Source organism: Rhinatrema bivittatum, chromosome 1 (genome assembly GCF_901001135.1).
Source record: "Rhinatrema bivittatum chromosome 1, aRhiBiv1.1, whole genome shotgun sequence".
NCBI lineage: Eukaryota > Metazoa > Chordata > Amphibia > Gymnophiona > Rhinatrematidae > Rhinatrema > Rhinatrema bivittatum.
Window position 1 is genome coordinate 532,776,269 of NC_042615.1, and position 20,392 is coordinate 532,796,660.

The window sequence follows — 20,392 nt, forward strand, 5'->3', positions numbered from 1 at the left end:
ACCAAAGCAGACCATACAAAGTCTAAAATTATTACAGAGGGTTTTATCCAAAGTCACTCTATGAATAGCTCTCACTTATTTTCACCAGCAGTATCAGATTCAATGGCCAGGCCAGCAGTAATATCCCCCACCACCAAAAGCATCAAGACTCGAAGCAGGAATCTTTCCAGCATTGCTCCCTCCAGCAATATCCTACCAGGGCTTCCTTACAGAGGCAAACTCTAGAGATGTGAATCGGAACCGGAATCTGATCGGTTCCGGTTCCGATTCAAATCTTAAAATTTTTATCGTCCGGCCCGATTGGGTTTTTGTTTATCGGCTGCGCTCGATCCAATAAACAAAAAACCCACCCCGACCCTTAAAAACTGACCCCTTAGCTTCCCCCCACCCTCCCGACCCCCCCCCAAAAGGTTTTAAAATTACCTGGTGGTCCAGTGGGGGCGCGGGGAGCGATCTTCCGCTCTCAGGCCATCGACTGCACTAATAAAAATGGCGCCGATGGCCCTTTGCCCTTACCATGTGACAGGTATCCGTGCCATTGGCCGGCCCCTGTCACATGGTAGGAGCACTGGATGGCCGGCGCCATCTTTAAAAATATTTTTGGGGGGTCGGGAGGGTGGGGGAAGCTAAGGGGTCGATTTTTAAAGGGTCGGTGTTTTGGTTTTTTTTTATTGGGCCATCGGCGCCATTTTTATTAGTGGCATCAAAATGGCGCCAATGGCCCGAGAGCGGGAGATCTGTCCCGTGGCTTCCACTGGACCACCAGGTACTCGTAAAAAGTTTTGGGGGGGCTCGGGAGGGTGGGGGAAGGTAAGGGTTTCGTTTTAAAGGGTCGGGGTGAGTTTAGGGGTTGTTTTGGTGTGCCGGTTTTCCCACCCTCCCCCCAAATCCTCGATTTACAATTTTTCACAATAAATCAGGGGAATTTCTATTGTAATGTGCACTCTAATGATTTTTGACGATTTAAAAAATATCGGCCAATTTTTTAAATCGTCAAAAAACGATTCACATCCCTAGCAAACTCTCTACCAGAGTCCCACATGCATGTCCGAGAATATCAGAAGCAAAAGGCCTCCCCAGCCACAGCTCTAAGGAATAGCCAATCACAACCATCCTCTAAAAGAGGGGTTGAAATGGAATGGTGTCCCAGCTAAGTTGTTAAGTTCCTAATGTGCATCGATCTAGGGCCATCTAGTGGCTGACCATGGGGTCGTACTATAAAGTTCTCACAAGACTTTCATTACTAGGCATTTCATGTTATGGATCTGGAGGTGGACCCTTAGCCCGAGGTAGATTTGGTGCTACCTAAGAGAGAATAAACTCTCTTAGGTCCCTACCATCGGAAGGCAAGGCCAGGTAGAGCAGCCGTTGAGCAGTTACTTCACCACTGGAAGCCCGCGGTCCCCCCAGGAGGAGCCCGTAGGGACCCGAGCCGCTTGGACTTAGGTGAATTCCAGAAAACTGAAGATAGGTCTGGACGCAGGCACCTCCTGCAGGTCTTGGGATCCAGACCGCTCATGCCTCCAGCAGGTCGTAATTCAGTCCAGGAGTCAAATCCAAAGAGAGGTCGGAAGCTGGACTAGGGGTCGAAGTCCAAAGAAGCTGGTCCAGAGGTCGAAATCCAAAGAAGGGTCGGAAGCCGGTCCAGAGGTCAAGCCAGAAGAATCTGTCCAACGAGAGGGGAAGCAGGAACTGGGAACAGAAGGACAAGACAAAAGAGAACCAGCAGTGGAGACCAGGAGCAAGGAACAGGAACTCGGAGCTCAGGAACAACACCAACCAGGAGCCAAGATACCAAGGCAAGGTCTGATGAGCAGACCTTGCTTTTAAATAGTAAACCTGCAGGAGGAGTTCCCCGGAAGGAGCTGCTGTAATATCCTGTCATGGCCCCTTTAAGAACATTGTTTAACCGCGCGGCTCAGCGGGAGAGGAGTCAGCGTGCCGGAGGATGTCGGCAGGAGACGCAGCCAGGCCTCAGCAGTGGCCACGGCCACGAAGTGAGCGTCAGAGCTGGCTGCCCACTCCTGCGGGCGCTCTGGGAGTGTCCCAACGCCGTGGGTGAGTGGCTGGCCCCAGTCACGGACTGCCCTATGAGGAAAGACTAAAAAGGTTAGGACTTTTCAGCTTGGAGAAGAGACGGTTGAGGAGGGATATGATAGAGGTGTTTAAAATCATGAGAGGTCTAGAATGGGTAGATGTGAATCGGTTATTTACGCTTTCGGATAATAGAAAGACTAAGGTGCACTCCATGAAGTTAGCATGTGACACATTTAAAACTAATGGGGGAAAGTTCTTTTTCACTCAACGCACAATTAAACTCTGGAATTTGTTGCCAGAAGACATGGTTAGTGCAGTTAGTATAGCTGTGTTTAAAAAAGGATTGGATAAGTTCTTGGAGGAAAAGTCCATTACCTGGTACTACTAGCAACGGTAACATGGAATAGACTTAGAACCTGGCAAGTACCCAAAAACTTATGGCCTGAATTGGCCACTGTTGGAAACAGGATGCTGGGCTTGATGGACCCTTGGTCTGACCCAGTATGGCATGTTCTTATGTTCTTAACATTTCAGGTACTACGTATAAATGGTTTACTTCATTTCTCTCATGCTGTACAGAACAAATCCAATAATGCTGTCTCTGAATGGAATGATGTGGTCACTAGGGTTCCACAAGGATCAGCCCTTTTGGCCATGTTATTCAACAAATACTTCCTATCTCAGTGTAAATTATCATATTTATGCTGACGACATCTAGTTTTTAGTTTGGTACTCTTCCTAGGATCACACTAGGAAATTAGTCAATCTCTGTTTATAATACGCCTATCAGTGGCTTTTTTATAACAAGATAATGTTAAATATTTCAAAAACTGAAGTTGTTATACTAAGTACATTTTCAATACATAATGCTTCTTCAACCTTATAATTCAAAGACCACATCATTCCTTTCAGTTCCTATGCCAGAAATGTAGGGATTCCTTTTGATCATGAGCTTTCTTTTAAGCCTACAACTTAGAAGTTTAAGGCCCAGACTGAATTGAGCAATAGCTTTTTTTCACATTCAGCATGGCAATTTGATTATTGTATCTTCTGTATTGGTTATGTATTTTATGTTTGCATTATTATGAATGTTTTTATGTAAACCGCCTTGTAATAGTCCCCCTGTGAAAGTGAAGAATGTAAGTTTTTAATAAATTCAAATTCAAGTTGTGGAAGGCAGCAAATCACAAAAGTAGAGAATGTGTATGTAAATCACAAAAACCCACTGAAAGAACCAAGACTGACAATCACATTCTTTTGGCAGCATAGAGGGGTGGGCAATAATCAAACAGCCTGTGGAAATGGATTTCATGACAGACCTCCCCAAAAGGAGCTATAGTCATGCGTTGATTCAGTAACAGACTGTAAACATCCCTGTACAGACCATAGTGAATCAGATTCATGACTATAAGTAGTGGTCTCCACAGACTGACTTGCAAGATACAATCACAAAAGTCTTACTATCCATAATATAGCCAGATGTCCCTGAATCTATAGTGAATGACAGTTTAGAATACAATTCCAGATCAACAACAGGACCTTTAGGTGAATTCTTTCTAGTGCCACAATCCATCGTGAAGATATATTCATGCAGATTTAAGCACCATCCAGAATGAAAAGAATTGGTAGCAGATTTAAAACTAAATTAAGAAAGCATTTTTTTTCAGTCAACAAACTGTGGAATTTGTTGCCAAAGAATGTGGACAAGTATAGTAGTATAGCTAAATTTCTGGACAAGTTTCTGGAGGACAAGTCCATGAACAATTATTAGCCAGACAGTCTTATGGACTGCAACAGGGAATGGATCTCCCCATTTTTGATCTGCTGGGTACTTTCAAGGTACTCAAAATGGTCACTGTCAGAGAGGATGCTGGGCTTGATGGACCACTGGTCTGACCCAGCCTGGTTCTTACGGTCAAATCAAAGTCCCTGGCCTGGAGTAGGTATGGATTCTAAAGGTATCTGAACTGATATGGCCATTCTCAGTTTATTCTAAAATTGCATTGCTCCTGGGAGACCAATGTGCATGTGGGGCATGCCATGTGGACTCGCCACATCAAGCACTGGGGGGGGGGGGGGGGGGGGTCTAGCCAATCATTTCAAGTCTAGAGCTAGTGGAGCCATATGTAACTGTCTGCTGCAGGGGGCACAATAAGAATTTTGAACCTGATAATAAACACAATTACCATGTTTCATTATCCTCCATCACCCTATTTCTAGCAAATACTTAAAAATAAAGGTTAACAAAAAGCAAAAAAACCATACAAATATATAAGGTAATATCCAGTTATTAGAATAACAATACATTTCTGGACTAGATTTCTGCAGCTAATGCTCTCTTCTTCAGTTCAGAATTGAAATGAGCAAAAGGTGACATTATTATACAATATAAAGTAGTGTGGTTGCAATCAATGGATCATAAAAGTCATTCCAATGATAGCATGAAAGGGAAGGGGAAGGAGGGAAGGGGGGTTTTATGGGTGATAAGAAAATGACAGCTGATATAATTTTATAGTTGATAATGTGATATAAAATCTGGCCCATAGGTTTCCTAACATGCATGCGGGCGTAGATTTTGTTCGTGCAACCTGGCGCGAATAAATCTACGCCCAATTTTATAACATTATAAAATCCAGGGTCAGCGCGCGCAGGGTGGTGCACAATTGTGGAACCTGCGCGCGCTGAGCAGACTGCCTCCGTTCCCTCCAAGGCCGCTCTGAGATCGGAGTGGCCTCGGAGGGAACTTTCCTTCCGCCCCCCCCCCCACACCTTCCCCTCCCTTCCCCTATCTAACCCACCCCTAGCCCTAACTAAACCCCCCTGACCTTTATTGAAGAAGTTGCTCCTGCCTCTGGGCAGGTGTAACTTGCGCGCGTTGGCTCTCCATCCCCCGGACCGGTGGCTGTTCCGAAGGCCTCGGTCCCGCCCCCAGAATGCTCCTAGGCCGGCGCCCCGCCCATGGCCCTGCCCCCGGAACGCCCGTTTTTTTCAAGCTCCGGGGCTTGCGCACGCCACCGAGCCTATGCAAGATAGGCTCGGCGTGCGCAGGGGGAGGCAGGGGTAGGTTTTGGGGGGTTGCGCGCATATCTTACGCGCCCAACCCTTTGAAAATCTACCCCATGTCGTTACCAAGTCCTTTTTTTATCAGTTCCAAACAGCTTGATCATTTGGAGTTCAAATGTCTTGTTTTCCTGGATTGCTTTAAATCTTTCTTTGGTTATCCTGTTCATACGGTCATTGATGCAGTGGTCTGGTTCCAAAAAGTACTCCCGAATAGAGGTAGTAAATAATATCAGCAGATACACCAGACTTAGACTTAAGTCTAGCTTCTTACTTAATGCCTTTAACCTCTTTTTGCTTTGACCTGAAGATGGGAGTGCAGCTCTGTACAGGGACAACATAATAAAACCCTCACTAAAACTGGATTAAAATTTTAAATGTGTGTTTTACTTAATGCATGTGATATAAACAGGTGACCCTATGGGATGCAGTAAGCTAATGAGATGAAAATCAAGCAGAAGTAAGAAAACAAAAGCATGCTAAATGAAAACTACGTGCTAACCTGAAAAATCCAAACTAATGCAGAAAAGTGCTTTAAAACAGGAGTAAGAAGGTAGGAGAAGTTGGAAGGAGCATAACCAAAATGACTGTTGATGCAAGATTGGCACTAGGCACCCCAACTTGGGTACAATCTTGCATGCAAGACCATTTGAGCAAGGCATGCCTAGTGAAGTCAAAGGGTAGGCTCACTAAGGTTGGCACCTTTAGCAGAAGAGTATGCATTTTGGTGCTGTGCATCCCTAATGGCTTGCATGCAAGGCCATTTTAGTCACAACCCTTCCAACTTCAAGCATTTACCTTACTCCTATGTTTTTGTAACTTTTACTCCACCTCCAGACTATGAAGTTAACTCACATTCCTGATGGCCATGATATTCTATTGCTGTACCTATGTGGCAATATCTATCTGTTTCTACCATATTGGACACAGCAATAAATTAGCATATATATGCACATGCCGTATTTTTTGCAGTATAAGTTGCTGCTGAGAATAGGTTGCAGTAGTGAAAAAATGGCAAAAAAAACCTGTAAAATTAATAAAGAAGTCACCACTTAATATAGGTCACACCCCAACTATGGCTCTCTCTCTCTCCAACCATTTATCAGCCTCTCTCCCTGACTACCACCAAATATTTATCAGCCTCACTCCCCCGATACAGTCAAACATATTTATCAGCCTTGTTCCCCCGACCGTGCAAAAAATCTACTTACAATCCAATGCCTCTAGTACAGTAAGGAATCCTCTTAAAAACACTTACGTCTGCACATTTAAACATGGTGCCCACGCGTCCTCAAACAGCATGACTCCTAGTACGTCTAATACGCACTGGGCAGTGCTCACCAGTCAATGCTTTTAGAATAAGGGAGCAAAGACTTACCTGCTATCTGCCAAAAATTCTTAAACAAATGTGACTATTTTTTTTTGTAAATTTCATATAGTCACCCCTTTGTATAGGTCACACCCTTTGAGCTGGATGTAAAAAACCATGGCCTACACCTCCCAAAATACGGTATAAGCTGAGAAATTTCTTCCACAAAAAATCAGCCTTTAAAAGCACTTTTGGCTTATGTGCGCATGATAGAAAAATTTAGACTAAAAATTGTCTGTCATGAGATGTGGCCAACATGTGCCTCAGATGGTAAAATCGGACAAATACCAATGCAAAGGTTTCCAGACATTTTTTGCTTCTGCCAGTTGGTGTTTCCGCTTTATGAACCGATATGGTCTTTGCTTGCATGAATGTACCAAGATCTCCCATAAACTCCTGAAGGACTTTGATGACAAAGTGTGTTCAGTTCAACAATTTATAATAAAGCAACATAACATAAAAGGCACAATTACAAACTTGGAGATATCAGAAATGTGGACGATACACCAATGACATTCGATTTGCCGAGCAATCAAACAGTTGCTAGCAATGGTGAAAAAACAGTTTTTGTGAGATTGATGGGGAATGAAAAAAATAATTTCACTGTTGTCCTTTCGTGTTTTGCCAATGAATCAAAGTTGCACCCAGTAATAATTTTGAAATTGTATTTATTAAATTTAATGAAGTCGGAGGCAGGCAGGAGAAAACTGGCTTTTTCCTACCTGAGAGTTCTCTTCTCTTTCTTATTCTCAATTTCCTGACTTAAGTGACCAGCAGAACCCGGGGGTGACCTGATTGGCCCCAACGGTGTAACATCTCAAGACGCTGCTTTCCTATTGGATACTGACGAGAGGTGGAACCAGGAAGTGACTATAAAAGTCGCGGCGTCTGCCTAAATAATCGAGGCAGGCAGGAGAGAACTGGCTTTTTCCAACCTGAGAGTTCTCTTCTCTTTCTTATTCTCAATTTCCTGACTTAACTGTCCAGCAGAACCCAGGGGTGACCTGATTGGCCCCAACGGTGTAACATCTCAAGACGCTGCTTTCCTATTGGATACTGATGAGAGGTGGAACCAGGAAGTGACTATAAAAGCCGGCGCGCTGCTTAAGCCGCGCGTGCTCAAGGGGCGCACGGCAAAGCAGGGCTTTGACTGGCTTCGACGGGAATTCGCCGGGACTTTGCCTATAAAGTTAAACTGATTAGTAACCTGGTCGTTGACATTGAGTATCGTCTCAGGTAGGAATATAAGTCCTTTTTTGTCTTGAAGCCTCCATTAGTGAAATCCTTATTAAATAACAACATCATACCACCGGATACGTTTTAAGTCCTTAGATATTTGGTTATTTCCTTTGATATGCCACACACGAAACGGAAGGCCAAGCTAAGGCCTCCCGGTGAGGTGGCAGTTCAAGAAACAGGACAAAAAACAGTACTAGAGTGGCTGGGCCCTCAGAACAACCCGTGTGAGCAGGCTGCTGTAGGTGAAACACTGGAACGGAGTGTTTCCCCTCAAGCCATTGAAACATCTTTGAGCCCGGGTGCACCGGCTCCACCATCACCACCTGGGAAGGAAAGGGGGGCACCCCGGTAAATCCAGGTGGCCTATATGAGGAGGTCCTAACCCCTCTGGATCTGGGAGGGAAATTTGAAAATCTTAACGGAAATATGGAACCCTCTGAACAGAAGAAGCAATCAGAAGGAGAACATCTAGGATTAATGGGAACTCTTAATATCTTACCAAAAGACTCCAGTACACCTAGGAGTATTGATTCGGAAATGGGAGACCAGGAAAATATTAGTGTAATTATTAAGAGAGATAATTTGCCAAAGAAATCTGCAAACATCACTCTAGAATCTCTGTGGAATTATTTGGCTAAATTGGACATTTCAATAAATAATCTAACAGAGGTTGTCTTAAAAACTTCCAACTCACTTGCATTGAATACTAATGAAATAGGAAAGCAAAGAGAGATTATTAATGAAATAGGAAATCGTGTTCTCCATGTTGAAAAAATTCAAGTCCATCTGATAAAGATAGAAGATGAGGTGAACAAAAGAATAGAGAATCTAGAGAATACTGTAAGATCATTGAACCTGAGGGTTAACAATTTTCCATTAATTAAGAAAATGGACCCATTAGAGTTATTCAGGAATTACTTAATGCAAATTTTAAAAATACCTGAAAAAGCTTTACCAGTAATTGTAAAAGCTTTCTATTTGGGAGACAAAAAGATATAGAGTCTGGAATGGGAAATAAATTAGAAAATCCTAAAGTGAAAGATAGTGGGGAAGAGTCAATTGATATATCTGATTTGCTCCAGAAATCGCAGGATGAATTGGAAATAAGATCAAGGAGAACACTCTTGGTTCAACTGGCTTTTTCCACAGATAGAGAAAATATTATGAGATCCTTTTTTCGGAATAGAGCAGGTAATTTCTACGGCCAAAAAGTGTGGATTTTTCCTGATCTTACCCGTCCCACACAGGTTCGTAGAAGGAATTTTCTACAATATAGGAAAATAGTTGTGGATAAAGGGGGATATTTTAGTTTAAAATACCCATGTAAATGTATTGTGAGGTTAGAGGGTAAAACATATTCTTTTATAGATCCAGCGGGTCTTAAAGACCTCCTTGAAGGAAAATAGACCGGTATAGGAAAAGAATGGGTCCTAAATGTGAAAATGCCTAGATGTTATTTTCTTTTAATACCGTTCATATAAATTTAAGGATTTCACTTATATTACCTTAAATAATCATTTGAGACAGCTGTTAGATGAGATAAGGGTATTCCTTGATGCAGATTTTGATTTGATAAACTTATAAGTAACAGTTGTCAATATGATGTGTTTCTTGTATAAATGTTTATTGTAATAATTTGAAAGCAATAAATAAAGAATTAAATGTAATGAAGTCTTATGCTGACCTTGTTGCAAAATGGGTCAAAGATGCATGAGACATAGTTCACTGTTCTTTCTTGAAAGTGCAATATAAGCAATGTCATGGACGGCACCAAAGATAAATTGCTGTATGAGAGCGATGTTGATGAAAATGGTGAAAATGGCAACACTGACAAGGATGACAACGTGTACTCCAATGAGATAACTGATGCTGATTTTGAACAACTATTTGGCATCAGAGATGGCGAAGATGACTTTTTTTTTAAGTGACTTATATGGAGATTGTTTACTTCAGAATAAAAATGGTTGTTCAGTAAGTCATACTTACATAGAATGGCCTGTTTCTGACAGTTTGTTGCAAGCACTGCTGTAGGCTTTCAAATTTTGAACTTCGGCCTATATACAGGTTTCGCATTTTTCCAGTTTAGGAAGTTTAAAAACGATGATAACCTTATGGGGCAGATTTTCAAAGGCCCACGCGCGCCTATTTTGCATAGGCCGCCGGCGCGCGTAAAGCCCCGGGACGCACGTAAGTCCCGGGGCTTCCTGTTGGGGGCGTGTCGGGATGACGCGGCGTTTAGGGGGCGGGGCGCATTTCGGGGGCGGCGACGTGGGCGTGGTTTCGGCCCGGGGGCGTTCCGAGGGCGTGGCTGCGGCCTCCGGAACAGCCCCCGGGACCGGACCACGGAGTGGGGCAGCCGGCCGACAGGCGTAACTTTGCCGACAAAGGTAAGGAGGGGGGGTTTAGATAGGGCCGGCGGGGTAGGTTGAGGGTGAAAGAAAGTTCCCTCCGAGGCCGCTCCGAAATCGGAGCGCGCGCTGGGCTCGGCGCGCGCAGGTTGCACAAATGTGCACCCCCTTGTGCGCGCCAACCCCGGATTTTATAAGATACGCGCGGCTACGCACTTATCTTATAAAATCCAGCGTACTTTTGTTCGCGCAAGTTTTTAAAATCTGCCCCTATATGTGGAAACACTGACTACCAGTAATGTGGGTTTACTCCACCTCATACCAAAAAAGGCGTTACATTCCTGCATAAGCTTTTTGGGGCTCGCCCCTATAGCTGAACAAAACAGTTTCTCTAGGAAAGGCACATTCAGTTGAATAGCATGCCCTTTGATGTTGTATATCCCAATTTTAGTGTACTATTCAACTGTAGTTTCCAGCCCCAGAGAACTTGGGGAGTATCCTGGGCACAATAGATATCACCAGTCATTAGAAATGTAAGTTTTCTCCACCTCAAATCCAAGAGTTAAATTTCCAATATAAGCTCTCCGAGGCAGGCATCAATCATAGGTTCTCTTTATTATCCTGAACAACTGGACGGTATGCGTAGTGCTAAAATGTGTACTGTTCAGTTGGTGGTGCCTATGTTTTGTTCATCTAGCTGTAGGTGCCTTCCTTAGAGAGCTTATTCTCTTATTTTACTCGCAATTCCTTGTGAAAATGGACTTTAATGAGAGAATGTGTCCGTAAGTTGGTATGCACAGCACCAATTTCATATACAATGCCATTTTGGCACAGAATGGAAGTAAAATCAAAGCATAAGCTCTCCTGGGCGGGCACCTTCAAATGAACAGTACATAAGAACATAAGAAAATGCCATACTGGGTCAGACCAAGGGTCCATCAAGCCCAGCATCCTGTTTCCAACAGTGGCCAATCCAGGCTATAAGAACCTGGCAAGTACCCAAAAACTAAGTCTATTCCATGTAACCATTGCTAATGGCAGTGGCTATTCTCTAAGTGAACTTAATAGCAGGTAATGGACTTCTCCTCCAAGAACTTATCCAATCCTTTTTTTAAACACAGCTATACTAACTGCACGAACCACATTCTCTGGCAACAAATTCCAGAGTTTAATTGTGCGTGGAGTAAAAAAGAACTTTCTCCGATTAGTTTTAAATGTGCCCCATGCTAACTTCATGGAGTGTCCCCTAGTCTTTCTACTATCCGAAAGAGTAAATAACCGATTCACATCTACCCGTTCTAGACCTCTCATGATTTTAAACACCTCTATCATATCCCCCCCTCAGTCGTCTCTTCTCCAAGCTGAAAAGTCCTAACCTCTTTAGTCTTTCCTCATAGGGGAGTTGTTCCATTCCCCTTATCATTTTGGTAGCCCTTCTCTGTACCTTCTCCATCGCAATTATATCTTTTTTGAGATGCGGCGACCAGAATTGTACACAGTATTCAAGGTGCGGTCTCACCATGGAGCGATACAGAGGATTTATGACATTTTCCGTTTTATTCATCATTCCTTTTCTAATAATTCCCAACATTCTGTTTGCTTTTTTGACTGCCGCAGCACACTGAACCGACGATTTCAATGTGTTATCCACTATGACACCTAGATCTCTTTCTTGGGTTGTAGCATCTTATATGGAACCCAACATCGTGTAATTATAGCATGGGTTATTTTTCCCTATATGCATCACCTTGCACTTATCCACATTAAATTTCATCTGCCATTTGGATGCCCAATTTTCCAGTCTCACAAGGTCTTCCTGCAATTTATCACAATCTGCTTGTGATTTAACTACTCTGAACAATTTTGTGTCATCTGCAAATTTGATTATCTCACTCGTCGTATTTCTTTCCAGATCATTTATAAATATATTGAACAGTAAGGGTCCCAATACAGATCCCTGAGGCACTCCACTGTCCACTCCCTTCCACTGAGAAAATTGCCCATTTAATCCTACTCTCTGTTTCCAGTCTTTTAGCCAGTTTGCAATCCACGAAAGTTCATCGCCACCTATCCCATGACTTTTTACTTTTCCTAGAAGCCTCTCATGAGGAACTTTGTCAAACGCCTTCTGAAAATCCAAGTATACTATATCTACTGGTTCACCTTTATCCACATGTTTATTAACTCCTTCAAAAAAGTGAAGCAGATTTGTGAGGCAAGACTTGCCCTGGGTAAAGCCATGCTGACTTTGTTCCATTAAACCATGTCTTTCTATATGTTCTGTGATTTTGATGTTTAGAACACTTTCCACTATTTTTCCTGGCACTGAAGTCAGGCTAACACAGTATGAACTTTTGCACCCTGTATCTGACTTTGGTGACTTGTTCATTTGCAGGTGCCCCCCACCAAAAGATTTATGCTTCATTAAGCTAGGTGTCTGTGCCCCTCCACCCCAGACAGCTTACAAGTAGCTAAATAAAGTGTAAGCTTCCTGGAGTGGGCATCTACAGTTAAAACAGTACATCAAAGTTGGGATGCTCTGAGCTAATGTACTGCTCACCTGCAGATGCCCGCAATGAGCACACTTGGGTCCAAGGTGGAGTAAACTCACATTTCTGGTGACCAAAGTTATTCTATTGCTGTGTCCAGTCTGGTAGAAGCAGCTAGACACTACCACACTTGGCACAGCAATATTATAACATGCTGCTAGAAATGTGAGTTAAAGTTTACTCTTGCTCTGACCCAGGAGTTATTTCCAGTGCTAAGAAAATGTGCTTTTAAGCTGTTTGCCCTTTAATGCAGTTCCCCGCATTGCTGAGGACTAGCTAATGCCTTCTGTTACATGGGATTTGCATGCACCCAGGGAAGGGTCGGCGTGGCTTATTACATCAGCCCTAAAGCTGGCCAGAAATGTATTCAGTTAGTCCAACAAAACTGTTACCTATAGCTTTTTGTCTTGACCTTTATTTGTATGTATTCAATAAACAAATATGGAAACTGCCCTACTTTGTTAAAATTCAGAAAAAATTTGCCATAAAAAGGAAAGCCAATTTCATTTTTTACTTTAGATTCTGAGATATATTGCTGAATATAGTAAATATCTAGAAAAGACACATTGAAATCTAAGACACAGCACCTGGCTTGTTAGCTATCTACTTCTATTTACAATACAAAAAAGACAGACAAAAATACAGGTAGCTATATTCATATGTACTGACTGACACATGCCCCCAGATTTAATCTGCAGAATGGGGTTATTTATAGGTACCATGACACAGACAGCTAGGACTTCCTGGTGCAGTACCTTAATGAAAAGTGAGCACGTGTACAAAACATCTTAGGTAACTAAAGAGGTTCGGTGGCAAATTCAGCAATTTTCCATAAATACAGATAAAAAAAATACGTGAATACAATCCGGTATTTCACGTTTTGTTTTATTTAAAAGCATATTACATTTCCTCCAAAGTCACAAAGTTTGATGATGTTATAAAAACCCTTTTGAGCAGGTGTACAGCTGTTTTTCTGAAAGGAGAATTGGTGCTTGAAAGTGTCGGCTGAAATCCAATCACTTATTTTTCTATGAAGAACTTGCTTTGAGCCCGCCTGGCTTTTTCAATGCTTTCAAACGTGGGCATGCCATGAGGCAGCGCTAGCAATGCGTCTTCCGTTTCAAGTATATTCTCTGCTTCACCTACAACAAAAACAGCAAAATTATGTAACATCAATAAATACAGTGCTGGAAAAGGAACAATGTTTATTATCTGGATTAATTACCTGTCTTTTTAAATAAGAAATTTACCCAAGACAGGGTACAACGTATTAGGATGGCAGTGTACAATCAGAGCACAGTAGCAACTTACAATGGAAGAAAGTACGCAGAAAGAACTGAGCTACAAATAAATCAGCAATAACTACTAAACTTAAGATAAATACACGGATGTGAGCTAAGATGGAAGGCTTAGGTATGAAAAAACTACACGAAATAAGTCAACATTAATCCTTAAGTTTAAAATATGCATCATTTCAACAGAATAATAGTTTGTAGCAACATGTTTAACGTGTTAATAAATGGTGCCAGTTGGTTTATTGCAGTCGATTTCATTCAGCATGCATGTGGGGATAAGTTTCAGCTGCTTGGCATCATTACCCAGTAACAGCTGGGAATACTAAAACTACAAACAGAGGGGCAGATTTTAAAACCTGCATGCGGGGTTGCGCGAACAAATCTACGCCCGATTTTATAACATGCGCGCGCAGCCACACGCATTTTATAAAATCCAGGGTCGGTGCGTGCAAGGGGGTGCACGATTGTGCCGCTTGTGTGCGCCGAGCCGCGCAGCCTGCCTCCGTTCCCTCTGCCCCCCCATACCTTCCCCTCCCTAACCCACCCCCCAGCCCTATCTAAACCCCCCCCCCCATACCTTTGTTGAAGAAGTTACGCATGCCAGCCAATGGCCGGCTCGCGATCCCGGGCACAGTGGCAAATGGCAGCTGTGTCTGGAGGCTCAAGCCATGCCCCCTGGACCGCCCACACCCCGCCCCATTTTGTGGTCCAGTGATCTAATCTTTTCCTTAGCAGACCTCACAGATTTAGTTGATATACCTTCTCCAGGAAAAAAGAAAAAAAATGAGAGAGAAACTTGCATTTGCAAAGAGAGTCCAATGAATTTCCCTGTCTGATGACAAATTCTAAGGCAAATCGAAAACAATTTATGGTAAAGATCACTGGAGCTCAACTATAGCACAACTTTCCAGCTGCCCTGCATAAACAGAAATCCACATGCATACTATTTTTTATTATTGAATTTAAACTTTTGATTTATCTGTTATCTGATAGAATTTTTATTGAACACTTTTTTCAATTATAATTGTTTTGGGTGGTGAAAGTTATTTCCTCAAGTTATTTATTTATTTAAAAAATGTATATGCCACGTTATCCTAGGGTCTAAGTGATTTACAAATAGAAAACATACATAGTCACAGATAATTCACAAATAAAAAAAATTCAAAACATTAAAATTCTATTAGCAATCCTGAGTTAAGAGAGGATATTATCATCTGAAGAAGCATTTAAAGTTTGACATAACATTATAAGTTAAATGCATCCCAGAATAGATGTGCTTTCAGGTTCTTCCTACAAACCTTGAAACTAGTTTCCTTGTGTAGTGAAACAAAACGATTCCACCATGATGGACCCATGACTGAAAACGTTCTCTTTCTGGTTCCTTTCAAACAGGAAAGGAACAGGGCAGGGATCCGTCGCCATAAGCCTTTATTCACAATTACCCAAGGATTTGTCTTCTATGCTTTTTTGTTTTTATATCCGCTCCCAGCTCAGTTAGTTCATTCACTGCAGCAATGGTCTTCAGCCAGAGACCATGCTCCAGGGCTCCTTCTGGAACCCTGCAATTATGAGCCCTGAGGCCAGCCTCTAGGTGTCGCTGTTGTGCGATGACTGGAAGTTTGTCTCTGCAGCATCCCTAGTCCTGGCCAGCTAGCCCATGGATTGGAAGACATGCCACAGAAACTGAACCCAGGTCCTCCACATGGCAGTGCACACTACCACCAGACTACTCCATACAGTATGGGCCGGATTTTAAAAGGGTTACGTGCATAAGTTATGCGCGTAACCCTTAAAAAAAAACCCTGCGCGCGCCAAGCCTATTTTGCAAAGGCTCGGCAAGCCCCGGGACGAGCGTAAGTCCCGGGGCTTGCAAAAAAGGGCGGTCAGGGGCGTGGCCACGGTCCGGGGGCATGGCCGAGTGCCCCGACACGGCGGCCTGTGTCGTGGCCTGCCGCGCCAGCAGACAGCCGGCGTGCGTAAGTTACGACTGCCCGGAGGCAGGCGTAACTTCCTGGATAAAGGTTAGTAGGGGGATTTAGGTAGGGCTGGGGGGTGGGTTAGATAGGGGAAGGGAGGGGAAGGTGGGGGGAGGCGGAAGGAAAGTTCCCTCCGAGGCTGCTCCGATTTCGGAGCAGCCTCGTAGGGAACGGACAGCGCACGTTGGGCTCGGCGCGCGCAAGGTGCACAAATGTGCACCTTGAGTGCGCCGACCCCGGATTTCAAAACATACGCACGGCTACGCGCGTATCTACTGAAATCCGGCGTACTTTTGTTTGTGCCTGGTGTGCGAACAAAAGTACGCGCGTGCGTAGATATATAAAATCTACCCCTATATTTTTTTAATGCAGTTTTTCGTTTCAGCAGTTTTTTCCTACTCCACTGGATTTTAGCTGAATCAGAAACTGGCTTCTATGTTGGGTTATGGCACCTTGTATCTCTATTTTGTATCTCTTCACATATTCTTTAGATCAGCAATGGTCCATGGCAGGCAATCATGTACCACAGCTTCTTCCAGAACATGCAATCACGGGCCCTGAATCCAGCCCTTAGGTATCTCAAATATGATGGCTGAGATCTCTGCCTGCACAACAATCAAAGTCCCGGTCTTGGGAATGCAACCCAGGTCCCTCTGCCAGTGAGTTTCTGGGCCAGCCCTACAAATATTTTTTATTTTATGTTTTTCTGCTGAATGGTGGGTAATGCCATGTTCTTCCTAATCCATCATAAGGTCATTCTGCCATGGGTTAAGCTCACCATTTACTACTTCCAGGGTTGAGGTTTGATTGAACATTAACTTGTGTTGTTGCTTGTACGAATATTTAAGATGGCAAGGCAATGCCAAGTTCCCCCGACTACAGGCTCTCTCATCAGGTGAGGACCTGTGCCTGTTCGCACAGATCTAGGACAGAGCCCCTTCATGTATGCAGACTGCACCAACCCTTCTACTGCTAACTCACTGAATAAACACTGTAGTGCAAGCACAAAGTTGTTTGTTTGTTTGATTCATCAAATTTTGATCTCATCAAAATTTGAAATTTTAAGAAAAATCTATTTCAAGTTGCACATCTACAGCTCAAGAGCTTTCCAATGAGCTCTGTGTCACTGAATCCAGTGGGGAAAAAAAGTAGAGTTTACTGGAAGAGCATAATGTCTGACAATGAAAAACTACATTTTTATTCAGAAAAAATGTAGTCTCTCTATATAGAAACTAGAAAGCAAAAGAAAGCAAAAAAAAAAAAAAAAGTTAAAATAAGGTACATGATCAAATGTATATATAATCAGGTGTGCAAGTCTCAGGTGCTGTGCTGAATAGATGCCAATCTCCCTGCTTTTACTCACTTTCTGGTATGTAAAAGGCTTGCTGCACACATTGTGAATGCCAGAAAATAAACTACCACATACAGTATCATCAATAGGCCTGTGATGATTAAAATGTCATACCTTTCATTCTCCTCAGAAACGTCCCATACCCCATGTCATACTGGTAGGCGAAAATGAAGCTTAAAGGAATAACGGGGATAAATAATCCTGGCTGCTTCTTTTTCACAGCTCTGGTTACAAAAACAGAATAGGCCAGTTAGAACTGCAGCAGTCAGCAGCAGACACAAACAGATAAAGTAAAAGAGGAAACATATTTGACTGCTTTTCAAAAGAGAATTACATTTTTTGTTTCTGTTCTACAAGGCAAGCGATTTGAAAAAAGATGATATTCAAGAAAAGATAGCTGCATATTCCATTCGGATGCTCCATTCAGGCGCTGCTGTTCTCATTTTACTCAACGCAGATCTATACAGTTCTGTACAAGTTATACAGAATTACCGTAAGTCAAACCAGTGGTGCAATACACAAGCAGCACAAGTCATATAGGTAAAGCAAGAGAGCAGAGTTTACATTCTAAGCAAAGGGAAAGGATAAGAAATAAGAAGCAAAGTAGAACAGAGCATGGCTGAGGTGGAGAAACTGTGAAATGTAGCCTGAGTGTCAAAGATCAGGGTAAGCGTGTGAGTGTATATATGTGTGTGTGTGTGTGTGTGTGTGTGAGGAGGGTCGTTAAGATATGGCATGGGTCTGTGGGCAGTCAGCCTGGAGGAAGGCATAATGATAATGAAATATGAAGGGGGTGGGAGGAAGGAGAGTCTGGAGGAGTCTAATGAAATACCTCCCTGAGGAAGATCAAACTTAAAAGTTGAATTTCCCCTTTCTAAATGTACTAAGGCTTTGGTGTTTGTCGGGATGGCGTTAGTGAAGGAAGTGGCGCATTGTCAAGTATTAGCTTCTAATTTTATCTACAGCTGATTTCTTTTAAATCCGTATTCATAATTGCAAAATAAAAACATATTTATGCATTACCATCTGTGCTGGTAAGAGCCAGATCAAGTAAGTCTAGGTTTACACTTCAATTATTTTAAATAATCCACAAAAACAACTTGCAGCAGAATGATAAATGTAAACCATACAAAATTAAATCTGGTGGTTAAGAAAAGCCAACCCTTGGAGGCTAAAAAGTTCTGTCAGCCTGGACAGCGCAGTGACAGATGGCCATGACTAAAAGCTTGTGTGTCAGCTTCCTCTGACCCTGGCTTTGTGCAACCAGGAAGTTCATGAATGCAGCCAGAAGCCGAGATGGGCACAGTTATGACTGAGCCAATTTGGCCCAGCAGAGCTCACAGCCTTCAAACATTAGCTTTTCTAAAAATCCATTTCTGCTAAAATTGTAAGATGTTAGGAGGAGGCATCTTACTGCTAAAAATAACTTATAAAATGCTGTTAAGCCATGTCATATTTTAGAGCTTGGTTTTTTTTTAACCTGAGGTGTCCTGATGGTTTCACTTTATGGCACAGTATTTTAACACAAGAGACCCCGGGTTCAGGAGTTTTCCCAGATTCGACCCTGCAAAGGTCCAGCGTATCTCAAAGAGGAAGCTTTCGGCCTCAGGATAAATGCCCCTGGTTAGTAGATGATGTGGGAAGATTATAGGTTCAGGTGCTAGGTAATCAGAAGATAAATAGTGCTACTGCTGCAGTAGGAGGGAATGAAGGAACATTTAAAAGCCAGGGCCCACTAAAACACCATTCACTGATCCCCATACGTGTACACACTCCCCTTACCAGATTCTCAGGGAAGGTTCGCAAAAGGTAAAACTAAAATCAAAATGAGGAAGAGAAAGGGAGCCACGTGTATGGAGAGGAGGAAGGATTTACTTAATTAACATTTACAACCCACTTTTCCACCAGTGTGCACACAGCAGCGGCAAGCTAATGGTTTTAGAGGCCCGAGCCTGCAGTGAGGAGGGAGTCTTGTGGCATCCTATCTGAATGAATGGTACTGCACTCCACTACTCCAGCAGAACCCTCCTGAGGTCCTGCAGCTGCTCCAGGGTCACTGTGCTGATGGGACTGATGAGGACCATGATACACTTTTACATTGCAGCTTATGCAGACCAGCTGTTTTCTCTCATCAGGAAAAAAAAAAAATTTCTGTAGCCAAAATGTCGCTAAATTATATGCAAGTGAGTCAAACTATACCAAATGGCAAAATAAAATTAATAAATAAAAACAGTAGTCATATAAAATATGTAACAGCAGCATGGATATAAATATATGATGAACAATCTGTACTATAACTTTGTTTTATCGCCCAGCTCTATGCAAAACCATGAGTGTGTGAAAACAGACCTTTCAGTCTTCATCATCATCATCACCCCATTAATCTTACGACTGGCATTTATATGTATAGGCAGCAGTCCCTTTACGAGGTACAGTATTTATACTGCTGTTAGACACAAACCATTCCTACATTTCAAGCAAACTGCTAATGGATAACATTAAAATGACTGCTTTTAAAAATTTATATTTCCAAATGTTACTTAGATAACTTGGTAGCAGTTCAAGCATATTTGTACAATTCCATGTAATCTGAGTTTCAGGTTCTATGTCCCTCCCAACAGGGTGCAGAGTGCAGGGAGTGGATTGAACCATTTGCTAAGTCCCTCCCCTCTCTTGGAGTAGCCTCAATTGTTTAGTTTTGCATTTTAGTTAGTGGTCCCAGAGAAGAATTTGGTAGGTAGTGGAGTTTGAAGAGGAAGAAGTCAACTTCCTGTCACTCTAGTATAGCCCTGTCTCCACTGTGCACCTGTTTCTGTTGCAACATTTGGAGCAGGGAGTTTTCCCTGTGTCTGAGTAAGTAAATCTTTACACTTCCGGGTTAGTCTCCAATGATAGAGAACTCCTGGTCAATGTTCTAGTCTGCACCGAGAACTCAGGCAGTGAACAGGGATTTGGCACTTAAATACTACTATGCTATCTGGAGAGGAGAAGGAGAAGAATAAGGATGTTAGCTAAAGCAGCTGATTTACTGAGGGAGGAAAAGAGGAGAGCACTACCCACCCAGTGCTCACACAAAGGAATTGGAGGAGAGTATACTGAACTCATACAGAGTGGAAAGGAAAGGAGGCAGCAGCAAGTATTGGATTCAAGATACAACAGGGTGTCCCC

The 20,392-nt window shown here is 42.8% G+C and overlaps 1 protein-coding gene across 1 annotated transcript in view; it reads right to left on the reverse strand.

The window, feature by feature from the left end:
* Positions 1-13,469: 13,469 nt before the first annotated feature.
* PLGRKT (plasminogen receptor with a C-terminal lysine) overlaps positions 13,470-20,392 on the reverse strand; it is a 117,048-nt gene continuing 110,125 nt past the window's right edge. The window contains exons 5-6 of the mRNA XM_029613699.1: positions 17,339-17,448; positions 13,470-13,744 (exon numbers count right to left, since the gene is read on the reverse strand). Of these exons, the coding sequence (XP_029469559.1) occupies positions 13,623-13,744; positions 17,339-17,448 (232 nt within the window). The 3' untranslated portion in view covers positions 13,470-13,622. The remainder of the gene's footprint in view (positions 13,745-17,338; positions 17,449-20,392) is intronic.